This window comes from Hippocampus bargibanti, linkage group LG18, assembly GCF_051943395.1.
Source record: "Hippocampus bargibanti isolate YZ-2025 linkage group LG18, ASM5194339v1, whole genome shotgun sequence".
Classification (NCBI taxonomy): Eukaryota; Metazoa; Chordata; class Actinopteri; order Syngnathiformes; family Syngnathidae; genus Hippocampus; species Hippocampus bargibanti.
Window position 1 is genome coordinate 7,317,509 of NC_142751.1, and position 15,000 is coordinate 7,332,508.

General features: G+C 39.7%; 1 protein-coding gene across 6 annotated transcripts in view; it reads left to right on the forward strand.

Annotated features, from left to right (window-relative positions):
- dnm1a (dynamin 1a) overlaps positions 1 to 15,000 on the forward strand; it is a 47,627-nt gene that overhangs the window by 19,482 nt on the left and 13,145 nt on the right. For 3 of the 6 annotated variants that reach the window (XM_089019907.1, XM_089019908.1, XM_089019906.1), the window contains exons 15-16: positions 1,564 to 1,593; positions 1,924 to 2,037. In XM_089019907.1, the coding sequence (XP_088876033.1) occupies positions 1,564 to 1,593; positions 1,924 to 2,037 (144 nt within the window). The remainder of the gene's footprint in view (positions 1 to 1,563; positions 1,594 to 1,923; positions 2,038 to 15,000) is intronic. The other 3 variants (XM_089019910.1, XM_089019911.1, XM_089019909.1) reach the window with 1 other exon arrangement.

Genomic DNA, 15,000 nt, shown 5'->3' on the forward strand with positions numbered 1-15,000 from the left:
CCGCCTGCTTCTGTTCTACATCTTAGCATGACTTCCTAACAGACCCTCCTCCCCACCACCACCCGTCACCCCCCCTCCCCTATGAGTGTTTACTACATGGAAATCATTTGTCTTTTGGCCTCATTAAAAGTGGCCTTGTGTAAATAAACTTTTCAAAGTGTTTAGCAGTTTGAAATATGTGATTTTCAAAAGCCACGGTGGAACATTTAAAGCCATTCCGAAGCATTTCTGGCCTTTCGATTTGTATGGCTTTCAAAATGTTTTGTTTTCCCCCACAGAAAAAAATTGGCAACCAAAATCCTACATTTCGGCGTCACGTTGGCGCCATTGTGGAATCATTTTAAGCCCTCCAGGCAACATGTTGAACTTTAGCATTTGATCATACAAGCTGGTGGCTAAATGTAAAAACAAACCATTCTTCATTTTACAAACCATTTGGAAGATTATTCCAGTCCACACAAACCACCTTACATACTTCCACTTTCATTTTGGACGGTCTGTGAGATGTGTTCAAACACCACCAACAAAATGGAAAATCAGAAAAGCATAAATAAATAAATAAATAAATAAATAAAGCGACCTAGTATTAAGTGGTTAGCACACCCACTTCACAGTGCTGAGGTTGTGAGTCCAAGACCTGCCTGCCAGTCCGGCCTCCCTATGTGGAGTTTGCGTGTTCTCCCCGGGGACACGTGTGGGCTTTCTCCAGGTCCTCCGGTTTACTACCACATTCCAAAAACATGCATTGCAGGCTGATTGAACACTCCAAATTGTCCCTAGGTGTAAATATGAGTGCAGATGGTTGCTGCGATTGGTTGGCAACCAATTCACGGTGTCCCCCGCTTAGTGTCCGAAGATGGCTCGGATAGGGTCGAGCAACCCCGCGACTCTAATGAGGATGAAGTGGTCTGAAAAATGGATGGATGGATAAATAAATAAATAAATACATAAATAAACACATACACAGGGAAGTAATCTGTGAATGATACATATACTATATAATTACTTGTACTAATTGATTAGTATTTCTTTCTTTATTCATTTAATTGTCTATTTTTTATTTATTCATTTATAATTTATTTATTTATTTATTTGTTTATTCATTCCTTCATCCATTTATTTAGTTGTTTGTTTGTTTGATTGTTTATTTATTTATTTGTTTGTTTGTTTATTCATTCATCTATCCATTCATCCCTTTATTTATTTAGTTGGGTGGTTATTTATTTACACATGCATTTACACATGTATGAATGTATTTATTTATTTTATTTATTTGTTTATTTGTATGTTTATATTTGTGTTTGCTTATTAGTTTGTTTGTTTATTTGTTTATCATTTTCCACACAAAAAAAAGAACGAAACATACTCCTGCATCTGAATGCATGGTCTGAAAAGGGCATTTGGACAAGCATCACCCGCTAATGCTTACTGTCCCACAGTCGCCCGCTATATGACATGCAGCCTTTTGACCAGCAATGCACAATGATAAATGTGACTTGGCCTCTTTCACATTGAGCCTTCATTGGCTTTGAGTTGTAACATTCTCTCCGCATTTTCATCCAGCCGGAGAGAGGAGTTAACGATCGGTTCAAGGTAAATGAAATCGCACATCACGTTCTGTGTGTATAGAACCCAATACCATTTGTTGTCCCACAGATGTAGTGAGAGTACTGTTTAGATACCCTTGTCAGCCAATGTATTAGGTACAGATGAGATCCGTTAAAAAAGGCACATTTACAAAGGTAATACAATATTTCTTACTTTTGTGATGTCAAGAGATTTCTGGCCATTATTTTCTTGATCATGGACACATTTTTGGTCCCGCTGGTGTATCTGATTTTGCCTCTAGTATGTGTTCGTGTGACACCACCTCTAGCATGTCATCAATAATATTGTTGCATGTCCCGTCTGTCCGTTGTCCAGGTGATCCGAAAGGGATGGTTGACGATCAACAACATTGGGATCATGAAGGGCGGAGCCAAGGAGTACTGGTTTGTCCTCACCGCTGAGTCGCTCTCCTGGTACAAGGATGACGAGGTGACATACTTCAATTTCTCAAACACTTAGAGGCCGTTATATTTTCAAAGGAATCTTATTTCAATATCCAACCCTCATTTTATGTTATTAAAAATGGGGACCACGATACAGCACTGATTATTTATTTATTTATTTATTTATTTATTTATTTATTTATTTATTTATTTATGTATTTATGTATTTATTTATTTATTTATTTTTTATTTATTTTTTATTACTTATTATATATATATGTATGTTTGTTAATTTTGTTAGTTATGTGTTTACAGTCTAACCTCGGTTTTCAACCATACACATAAACATAAGCCTGTTCGCAAAACGATTTGGTCGAAAACCAAAAAATTTACCATTATAATCAATGTAATCAATGTCTGCTTTTTTTATCGTGATTGAGAAATACCAACACACCTGCTCACAATGGAACGCTACACGAGGATTATGCTACAGTTACAATGAGACACAAGGAAGTGACGTATAATTAAGTGGAGGGGAGTCGAGTGGTGCATTTAAGTATGCACGGTCGAGAACCGATTTTCGATTGTAAACCAAGGCATAAAAAAAGCTGAAATTCTTGGTCAAAACCTGAATTAGTCGATAAACAAGACATTTGAAAACGGAGTTTTGACTGTATTTTTTCTTCTGTGCTAAGGCACATTTGTTTCATTGAAAAAAGAATCCAGCAGCTGTTATTTTATTGTTTTTTTTTTTTTTTTTTTTTTTTTTTTGCAAAGCAACGTTCGTGCTGCGTTTGAGACTAGCAATAACAAATACTTCCTGTGCTACCCTGCATGTGTAAACCAGTCTAGCTTGAAGTATGTACAATGCATCAATAGCATATTTGTCATTTACATGACACTGTTCACAACATTTTATTGCAAATGATTGCAAAACAAAACAATGATTTTACAATTAATGTTTTCCGAACTACTGCCTCACTCAACACTTGTCTGCATTAGTTAAAGATTGATTAGATTGTCAGTAGGTAGGTAGGTAGATACTTTATTCATCCCATGAGGGAAATGAAACAAATGTGTGGTAGTTTTCACCTAAACTTGAGCTAAGGGGAACATTTCTGTTGCATTAATTTCTTCCAGAAGCCATATTTTTTTCCACTTGGTGCTCCAAGGGTTCACTCAGTGCATTTTTTTGTTTTGTTTTAGAATCAAGTTTCGTGGTTTTGAATAATTTTGAGCCAACAATGCATTTGGTTACTGGGCGGACTGGTCATAATACGGTCCCGTGATGCTTTGAAAATTTTAGGTGCTAGCCATGCAATCTTACTTTCTCCAGGTTGTAATCGCTCAAATCCTTATACGTGTGTGTGTGGTTGTATGATACAGATAGAGAGAGAAAGAAAGACACACGAGATAAATGTTTCCAAAGAATTGAGACCCCCCACATATCAGACACCAAAAGCTGGCACCCACATGTGCATACCAGAGGGCCCCCCCAGCCCACCCCTAAAATCCAGCTCCTCTCGCGCTGTGCGGCTCCTAATTACACACACACGCACACACACGCACACAAACACACACACACACACACACGCACACACACACACACACACACACACACACACACACACACACACACACACACACACACACACACACACACACACACACACACACACACACACACACACACACACACACACACACACACACACACACACACACACACACACACACACACACACACACACGTAATCTGCTTGTAATAAACATACTTCATTTCAAAGAGGGTGCATGCCGTGAGCAGGCTCGTGGAGCAGGACGTGAGGGTGAAAGTTTCTGTCTTTTGTTAGCTGGGCACCATCCACGTAACTTGGAACACGTGAAAGGTACGAGGAGGTAGTGGCTAAAGGTTGATGCACACAAAATGGTTATTTTTCCTTGAGTCTGCCTCATATACGTTGCACAGTTGCCTCCTCTTTATTATGGGAATGTATTCAAATGAGGACTCGGGTTTATGTGCGGCGCGATTGCTCACAGACTAGTCCAAAGGAAGGACACTGTAAACCAGAATCGGATCATATTTGCCCTTCATGACCCTTTGTTTTTTGTAAAGACTCCCAAATGAAATGCATGCTTGAACAGAAGCGGCAAGTCTGCCATTTTTTTTTTCCGGGTGGCTATTTTCGGCTGATTTTGTTCATTTATATGGACCTTCAAAAGAGATTCTGTCCCGTTGCTTTCCCATTTGAAGCACACCATTGCTTCCCAGTTTTTTATTGAGTAGACATTTGTCTCTGTGTGCCCTGTGCCCTGCAATGGCCAGCAACCAGTTCAGGGTAGTGCCCTCCCGAGTGCCCGAGCACATCATGGATGGGCCCTGGCATGCCTGTGACCCTCATTAGGAGAAGCAGATTAGAAAATGGATAGACAAAAAGCACCAATGTCTTGTCTTCAAGTCCTTTATTTAAAACACCTCCCAAATTTCATGGGAGCGAGAGGCCATACTCATCACTTTAATTGCTTATTTATTTATTAAGATTAGCTAGGTCTCCTCAAATGCCCTCAGGGCCTATATTGAAGTTTGCTCAACTTGAGGTTTTTCACTCCGTTTCCTGAGTGGCATTCGCCAGAAAAACCCCTAACATTTAGGCTCACACGTATTATGTAAAAGTTGCCACGTGAATGCATCATCATAAATGGGGTCGGGTATTACATCTTCAGAATCAGAATCATCTTTGTTGGCCAAGTATGTAGAACTTTCATGTTGAGTGAATGCTGGCGCGTGTGGCTGCTGCTGTTCACCCGCAGAAAAAATATCCTGTGACTGTAAAGTGTCCTTGAGAGTTTTGAAAGGCGCTTATAAATTAAATGTATTATTATTATTATTATTATCAACATACAAGGAATATGTCTCTGGTAGAACACACTGCATTCGTATCATCATAAAGAAAAGGACACGAATAAGCTTCTTCCCGATAGCCAAATGTCTGCTGGACTTAGTGCGCATGGATTGATAGCACCTGCCTGAGGGGAGTTGCTGAAAAGGTGGTGGACAGGGTGCGGATGGTCAAGTAGGATTTTCGGTGCCCCTGTCTTGATTCTTGTAGTGTGCAAGTTCTCCACAGTGGGTAAGCGGTGCCATTGAAGTCAGATTTTGTCCATTTTTGTGGTGGCCGCGAACCGAATCGTGATGGAAGAACACAGGACTGATTCGATGACTGCCTTGTAGAAATGTCATAGCACCTCTTTTGTTGCAAGCCGCATAAACACGCACACAAACACGCACATAGACACACACACAGACACACACACATGCACATGCACACAGCACACTCACACAACACACACAAGACAAACCTTTATAGTTCTTTGGAAAAAGGAAAATCAAGAACTTTTATTGGTTGGCCTCTTGTCATGGGGAAAACCCTTGCTGTCGTCTGGCATGGCAGCGCACGCACTCTAACTAAAGCATCCTGGCACTGCTCGTTGGCTTGTGTGTTCCTGTGTGTGTGTGTGTGTGTGTGTGTGTGTGTGTGTGTGTGTGTGTGTGTGTGTGTGTGTGTGTGTGTGTGTGTGTGTGTGTGTGTGTGTGTGTGTGTGTGTGTGTGTGTGTGTGTGTGTGTGTGTGTGTGTGTGTGTGTGTGTGTGTGTGTGTGTGTGCGTGTGTGTGTGTGTGTGTTTGTGTGTGTGTGCGCATGCGTGTGTGTGTGTGTGTGTGCATGTGTGTGTGTGTGTGTGTGAATCAAAACCTCCTGGTCCATATTACCACAGGACATACCAAGTGTTTGAATCAGACATCTTGATGTAGGGAGCAATGTGTTGAAAAGCAGAAGAAAAGAAAAGATAGCTGGAAACCAAAGAGTAATGAGCATTAAAGAGACACATGACTGTGGGATTCTTGTCCTCCAGCCTGATTCATTATGGTATTCAATTGTTTGCATTAATACATTGGTTCACGCTGTCACGCACGGATGGAAAAATACTTTAAACTCCATTATCCTAATGTGGATACACAATAATGTATGAGATGATTTTTTTTTTTTTTTTTTTTTTTTTTGCTTAGACTACACAAACAAATCATCAGCAGTTTGCCAGATGTGAATGATTTTGTGCACAAAATCATCTTCATATGGAGATAATTTTCACAATCCTTTACCACGGACGTGTTGCCCCAGGTGACCATGCACAAAGCCGCCAAAAGCTTTGCTCCAAAGATCACAGAGACAAACAAACTTCTCTGCAATAACATGGTGACAGCTGAGGGCGGAGTGATTATTTTCTCTGTTTCTCTAGACAATGATCATATTTATGTCATTTTTAATTCTAAATTTGATTTCACACACGACCATAAGTGTATCGTTTAAAAATATGATTATTCATTCATCGGGGGGAAAGATATGAAAGTAGCAACTTTATTTCCCCCCAAAAACTTGAGAGGCCCAATGCTAATTTTACTTTGACACCACCCTATCCTCTGAAAAGAAAATGTATGTTAGCTACAGCCGTGGGATTTTACAATATATATTTATTGAGTTACAAAAAAAAGCAATGTGTAAAGATATAATTTGTGAACTTTTTTGTTGTTGTAAAATTCAACGACATTCTTTTTTTTTTCTATCCTCATCTGGCCCGTCCCATGACAATCCAATTTTTCATTGCGCATGGACGTTCCATACTGAAAGAAAAAAAATGTGTGTTCAATTTCCTCAGTTATTAAGTGGCTGTGCACAATAATAAACACAATAATACATAATAATAAATAATACAATATAGAAGCTAATTAGGGCCACTGAAGAAAAAAAATACGATTGGCAAGATTCTCACTTTAATCTCAAAATTAAAGTGAAAATTCACACTTTATTTTCAGAATTATAACTTCATTCTCAGCCTTCTAACTTTAATCTCAGAATTCTGACTCTAAAGTTTGAATTCAGAGATTAAATTAAGAATCTTGCCAATATTATTTTTTTCTTCAGTGGCTCTAATCCCTTCCTCATTCAATACAATAATGTGCATTTATTTTATTTTATTTTATTTTATTTTATTTTATTTTATTTTATTTTTTTATTTTATTTTTATGTATCATCTACTTGAAAATGTGCCTGGATCCAAAGAATTTTATTTCATGTAACCCTTTGACAAAATGGAATGGAGTAAATTCAAGACACCATTTCCCCCCTTCCTCATAGAAACCCCCCTAGGACCACTCTGCGATGGAATTTTGTGTGTTTGAATTTGTATGTGTGCGTGGCTGTGTGTGTGTCTGGGCTTTCCTGACACAGCTGTAAAGTCGGCAATACGCCAGACCTACCAAGTGATCCCAGCAGTAAACATCTTAAGGGGAAAGAGGGTGGGCTTACATCACACTCACATGCCTTCTTTCTGAAGTGTGTGTATGCCTACGTGCGCCAGAGCTTTAAATGGAAACAGGCCTGCTGGTTTGTGGTTTTGGATGCCGCTCCGAGGCAGGACGCCGCGTTTGCACTGCTTTTGTGTCTTAGCAGAGGGAATTCAAAGCGGTGTGAAAAGGCCAACTGGTACCCCAAAATCATTTGAGGTATACACGGCGAGACAAACCCAAGCAAGAGGCTAACATCGAGATAAATGTGATGTCACCTGAATGCGAACGACCGCTAAAATTGGAGGTCTTTTTCGCAGGGAGGCGTTCTATTCAAAGTAAAAATAAAACTAAAAGTCAACAAGGCAATGACAGAGTGGATGTTGTGACATTTTTGCGTGCTCTCTGCACATAACGTGGTCATTTGAGGTGGAGACATAATTACATATGTTGCTTGATTTGGGTTTGTCTATTCATATACTGCATGGGTGAGCCTTTTCCTTTTCTTTTTTTAACCCTTTTGGAAACATTTTTTGTCAACATGCAACTTGCCTTACCCCGAATCAATCTGGTACATTCTGTTCAACCCAAAAAATATATATACATATATATAATATTAATAATTTATGCTACTCCCATTGAACGTTTTTATATCGTAACAATGAGATTATAATAACAATAATACAAAAGAAATCATGAATGTAATATTTCTTACAATCTAGGGAATGTAGTGAGGATAGAAAGTCATGAAAACTTACAAATATATAAATAAAATCATTTTAGAAAGGTAGTCATTTGTATGTTTTAAATATTTACAACTAACCAAAACAGTTTTTTGCAAATACATATTGCAATAATTTTTCAAACATGTTATTTTGCAACATTTTCTTCATAGTCTTCATAGTCATAAAAAAGAGTCACTTTGTATTTGAGCAGTTTTGAAGGTCGCTAAAATAAAAGTCGCAACAAAATATCGTGGGTACTTTTTTAATGATGATTATTTTAAGAAGAAAAAAAGAAAAAAAACACTGTCAAATAGTTGAGATAACTCTTTTTGTCAACACTATATTCAAACTTTTTAAAAGTCACAGTTGTGTGACAAACATATTTCGTCATTTGGAAGATAATTCTGACGTAAAAAAAGTCTAAAAGGTTTTGGTGTTTCAAAGTATATCATAAATGGCTCATGAGTCACGAAAGATTGAGAACATGTGCGATGAGCTTCCAAAAAAAAAAAAAAAAAGAAAGAAAAAAGAACAAAAAACAGTTACAAATTTGAAGCATCTTTATTTCCCTTATATAAATATTTTTTATGTATTTATTTATTTTACAAATTGAACATGTATTTGATTTGGAAACATCACGACCAGATAACATCAGCAGCACCATCACTGGGTCATTTTCTTTGTGGATTTTGTGATCCATTCAGTATCACTTTAAAGGTCTCGTCCGCATCCCATGTTGGACTGAGGGCTGCTTCTGAAGTCCTGGTTCTATTCGCTTGCTTCCCCGGGCCAGCCTAACCAATGTGCAGACTACTGTACAACCAGTACTTCCTGAACAGGTAGTCTGAACACTGGGCGGGCGGGCCAGGCTTGATGGATGCTGCGTTTATTTGTTTGGATGATTTTCCTGGAGAAAAAAAAAAACGGAGCACATGTGTTTACTCACCCAAGCCAATGAGGGTGAGAGTAGGAGGTGGAGAGGTGAGATGTAGGTGACAGCCACTGATTGGCAGATTCTGAGAGGTTTCCTCCCCAGCATCCCGCTGTGCGGCACATTTCAGACATCTGTCGAGAGGTAACACGTTGGAAGCTCCTCGTTTTCTCTCACATTCAAAAAAAAGTTTGCAACCAAGAAATCAACGACTCGGCAAATGTATAGTGCTCTCATCCCAAAAGCCGCCTCTTCTCCATGGTAAATTCACTTACCTGGAGTTGGAGCATCTCTTCTTTGTAACTTCTTGATTTAGTTATTCAAGGGGTGGAGTGGTGCTCATCTTCCACATTGACTGGTAGTAAATAATCAAACCTGGAATAGAAAACTTTCCCCATGGTGTGTCTTCCTAAAGTTAGAACAAAAAAAATGGCACTCCACTGCGTCCACCTTGCTGGAGGCTTGACGTGGCAACAGACTGACCACCAAGTTTCCCCTCCAGGAGACAGAAGGAGGAAAAATGGGCGAGCGGGAGTGAAAGAGGAGATAGGGAGCGAGAAAGAGGAGGAGCTCCTCTTTCATTCTACACCCCCCCCCCCCCCACACCTCACCACACCACCATTCTCTGTCCCATTCTGCTTCCTCTGCGCCTTCCCTCAGACTTGCCTTCACCCCCCACCCCCCAATCTTCCCCTTTTCTGCCACCATCACCTCCCTCCCGGGCCTCGCCGGCTTCCAGGGAGAAAGTGGAAGTTCAAAGGTGAACAGGAAGCCAGAGCCATTCATTCTATCTTGCTGTCTATTAACTATTTAGTGATCTAGCTATGTGTATATATATATATTAGTTATCTAGCGATCTAGTAGATAGTTAGATAGTTTTCTATCTATTTGAGTTATTCCGGGTTGAATGAACGCTGGCGCATGTGGCTGCCGCTGCTCAACCACAGAAAAACTTATCCTGTGACTGTAAAGTGACCTTGAGAGTTTTGAAAGGCGCTTATAAATGAAATGTATTATTATTAATACATTGTAAAGTTTCTTTGTCATCCCGTTACGTCCCTCCATCCAGAGCGCTTAATCCATGCGTGATCGATGATTTGCCCACTGAAGGGATGGAGGGAAGAGACATGGATGTGAGTGGAGGCCCAGTGTGGAATGTCTGTGTTTAGTTGCTGTGTGTGGGAGGAGGAGGAGGAGGTGGACGAGGCCTTGTAATAACTCCAGATGTGCGGCCCTGTGGTCTCCATCGCACTCTCGCTCCCTCTGTTTTTGCTTCTAAAGCTGATTTCCTCTCGCTGTCAGGGCTGAATAAAGAAACCTTTATGCAGACCCTCACTACACACATGTGCAGGGAGAAAGGAGGAGGTAAGGGAAGGGGGCTGGGTAACATATAAGGGGCTAAATCCAAACCAGAACAAATTAATGTGCACATACAGTACAGTGCTCAAGTCTTTGATTTGTTGTTGTGGCAACCCGATAATGATCGCAGAGAACGAGGCCCAGGCGCGCCTTTGAACGCTAGCGCGATGGATTTGAACTCAAACAAACACCATGTGATTGACTATTTGCTTTCATTTAAGTGGTTTCAGAAAGACAAAAAATACATCACATTTAGTATTTAACAAAATATATTATAGTATTTCGGAAGGCCACACATTTGATGACACAGGGTTCCATTTACATGAACACAAGTGATTGATTAGTGTTCCTTCCTGGAGATTTTTTTTTATGAGTCTTTCTGCTTTCGTTTTTGTCTTCACTCTGTTGGGTTCTTATTGAGGATACTGACTTGAAGAACATTCTCTTTGCCTTGAAATGTTTCCCCCCTACGTTACAGGTTATTTATCCACTCGCCCCATTCAAGGAATGACATCATGTATACTACAGTCAATGGATAGATAGTGAAGCACATTTGTTTGTCATTACATGGCGGCTGAAAAATGTAGCCTGAATGTATTAAGTTTTCTTCCAGTCTGCAGTCAAAGCGGTTAACACCACAGTGGGTAACACATGATGCTTTGGATTCTTATCTTTTTTTAAGTTGTATTTTTTTAGCTTGGGATAATTTGTTCAACGAAGCTACAGACCGTGTTTTCCCTTTTTCGCAGCACCGTCTAATGGACACATAACGTAACCCCAGCCTTTACTCTTGCACCTTATAATGTGGTGTGCTTTATATGTGGAAACCTTTTTTAAACATGTCAATCATTGAAGGTGTGCCTTATACTCTGGTGTGCCTTACATATGGAAAATGTTTGAAAATACACCATTTATTGGGAGTGCGCCTTATAGTCCGGCACCTAGCTTATACACCTGAAATTACAATACCTGTCCGTAAAATGTAACATACTGTATTTTCCGGTGTATAAGGCACACCCAAAAGCATTGGTTTTCTTAAAAAGATGACCCTGCGCCTTATATGCAGGTGTGCCTTATTTGTGATATAATATTGAGCCACAACAGGTCTCACAACTACTGTCAGCAGCTACCGACTCAATTTCCCCCGCAGAATAAGTTGTGCGTAACCTCAGCCTTGACTGTAGCGCCTTATAATGTTGTGTGCCTTATATTTGGATAACTTTTATATGTTTATATATTATATTTGGAAAACTTTTTTCATTCATTGAAAAAATATATTTTTATAATTATACTCCGGTGCACCTTATACACTGGAAAATGTGATATATAAGAAATGTAAAGTTCAAATGTCCCCCTTTTTTCCACAAATACACAACATCAAACTCTGATTCCAAATTGCAGACAGGCAAGGGTAATCAGTGCTTTGATTCCAGGTGTGTGTGGCGTACGCATGTGTGCATTTGCAGAGGTGGTGGCCAAGTGCGTGTTTATTTTAGATTTGGTTTCTGAGCTCGGACCTGAGCTCCAAATCAAAGCAGGCACTCTCCCAGGAGAGGCCAGTCAGCAGTATTGCCAGGGAATCAGGGATGTGGAATGAGAGTCAGAGGAAGAGACAAAATGTGCTGGAAAAAAAAAAGGTTGAAATGATTTCAAGCCAAGATCTTGTATAAAAATAAAACGTGTGCTTCAGCGGCAACCAGAGCGTTAAACTGATGTGTCATTGCAATCCACACATGATAGTTAGCGTGTCGATGCCTTGAAAGTTGAATTTTGTGAGCTTTTGCATTGTGAGAGGCGGCTCTCTTTATGAGAATCTATTTGGGAATACAAAGTGGGCGTCATAAGCATTTTACCATTGTGTCTGAACATTATGGTTTAGGGTAAAATTGTGGTTTTTATCAGGCTGATAAGTCATACATTGAATATTTTTCCTTGTGGAAATTATGAAACCGATCCAGAGCATTTTTCAGTGGTCCAAATGCTTTACAGAAACAAAGGACTTGAATCCAAATAGAGCCAACAAGAAAGGAAAGGAAACCAAGTAATTCTATTCTACTCGTCATTATGTTTATTATATGGTAACTAAATTTACCTAGTTTTCCCGTAAGCGCTCATTCAGATTTTTGTCTTGAAAAACATTACATTCTGGCAGCTCGCTTCACTGTGGAAAATTCTCTGAGAAAATCATTTGCTTTACGTGAGGATTTGTTTGAAACAACGTGGTTGGGAATACTGGCGCTTGACATAAAAAACAATTTTAGCGTTTCGAGGCTAAAAGACTGGAATTCTCTTTCCAATCATATATCAGTCGAGTCGCTGGAACCTCAGTCGTGTTTGTTTTGCACATGATGTAAATCTTTTCATCACAGGCTTGCCGTGACGACCACATTTTAACTTTGGGTCTTGAACATCAGATTTTGTAGCTGTGCTTGCATGTTATATTTATTTTCATGTGCACCACTGTTACTGTACACTGTACTTGTGGATGAGTTTGACATGTGGCATGTCATGCCGCGATCTTGCCTTTCTTCAGACTAAAGGGCACATTAATCAACCACGTGTGTCATTTTAGTACTGGCCCCTGTACCCAACTCCCTCCGTTTTTTTTTTTTAACTAAAGTACCCTCCGGGGTCGCAGTGGCTGACCTCCTGCAATAGTAAATGCAGAATGAGTAATTAAGTGATTAGCAATTAGCTGCTAAACAGGAAGCGGTCGGCGAGTTTCTAGACGAAATACGATGAATGAAAGTGTCATTGTCAGTTTGCCAGTGTGTGTGTATGTATATATATATATATATATATATATATATATATATGTTTGTGTGTGTTGTGCTCCTGTAAAAGATAAAACAGAATTATTTTCTCGGTGAACAGCTTCGATAAGGATTCAAATCGGGACGCATGAGCTCCCTTTTGTCCGCGTCGTTATCAGATATCTCTCGATTATAAATGATGTGCGAGAAAGCCTGCCTCCATTGTCGCGAAGATAAACGCTGTGTATTTTTAACGCGGCGGCCCCAATGAGTGCCCACACAGTTCATCCCAGTCGTAAATCACTCGGCCTTGCCGATTAAAAATCTAGACGTGTGGCTTTTCTTTAAAACTAAAAAAAGAGAAAAGACTGCATGATGATTGCACTCAATGCTATGGCACTTCCTTGGCATTTTTTTTTTCCTTTTCAACTGGGTCACGTTCAATTATTTTGTCTCAAAATGCTTTATTTCCTGTATATGAGTTGTCCATGTTAAGCGCTTTGTTACAACTGAAGCTGTTGTTAAAGCGCTGTATAAATCAACATAAGCCCAAATCTGCATGTCCAAAGTGTCTACGGGCCTCATGCAGGTTCACCACACGTAGACTTGCGAAGCTACATTTCATTTGTACAGACGCAACTCAATATTGCAACGGCCGACGAGCTACGGGAGGTGAAGCGGAGTCTTGCAAAAATTGGCGCTGGCTGCCACCCAGGGCCTGGCCGTTGTGCTAATGGCGGGTTAGAAGCAATGTTATTGCTTCCAGATGGCGTGCGGCTTCCCCGTCACTCCTTTGATGGCCGGCTCAAGTCACTAGAACTTCTATCACGGTCACATCCCTGTCAGACAACATCCCATAATCACGCTTCTTTTAGGCTTGCTCCCCCTCAAACGATACTGAATTGTGAAATGTGTAATAGGCTGCACGGCTAAAATTTCAAAGATAGTTGTCTTTTTTTTTTAGAATGGTGAACTTCCTCTGTCATTTAAAAAATGATTGTGTCATTGTTCCATAACAAAACAAAAGTGCGGAAAGTACTTTGCACTCATGTAACGCCACAGGCGTCATTTTATTTTTTATATTTCTTTTAAACTGCGTTATGTGTGACGGGACCGCCTGAGTGTGACTCACCATGTGTCACTCACCAAGTCAGTTAAAATGCCTTTCACTGGGAAGGAACCTCACGGACAAAATGACGTTTCCAAAACCTTGTACTCGCCTTTTGCTGTAGTTTACTGTCTTGTTTTCGTCTAAGAGCGAAATCAAAAATTTGGACATTGCAATGACATATAATAACGAACGCCTATACTGCATTGAGGATACTACATTGGGGAAAATCACCAAAGTTAAAAATAAGAAGTAGAATAAAAATAAGAACTCCTGTCTATAATAAATAAATAAAATTAAATAGACATACATACATACATACATACATACATACATACATACATACATACATACATACATACATACATACATTGTACCTCTCGCCATACAAATCATATTGTGTAATACCCTTCATAGTCAAACATAATAAAGGCATTCCAAGTTGTATAATGTCATGTAGTGCCATGGTGGGCTTGGAGGGGGCAAGTCTGTATTTGTGGTTGCCAAGGTTACAATACAATACAATTCTGGTGTATGTTTTGTTGTTGTTTCTACTATCTTAGTTTTTCTACTATCTTTGCGACAGCATACGGTCCCCGCCCCCAGTTCGTGAAGGGTTTGCATTCAGGTTGGTTGCAAATGTTTTCTTTACATCTGCAGTTAATAAAAAAATAAAGCAAGTGATCGAATGCTACCTTTATCTGAGACCAATGTGACTCAGGATAAAGTACCGCATTCCTGAGGAAGGCCCTGACAAGTGTAAAGTACTCAGTAAAGCCTCGTGGAACTTGA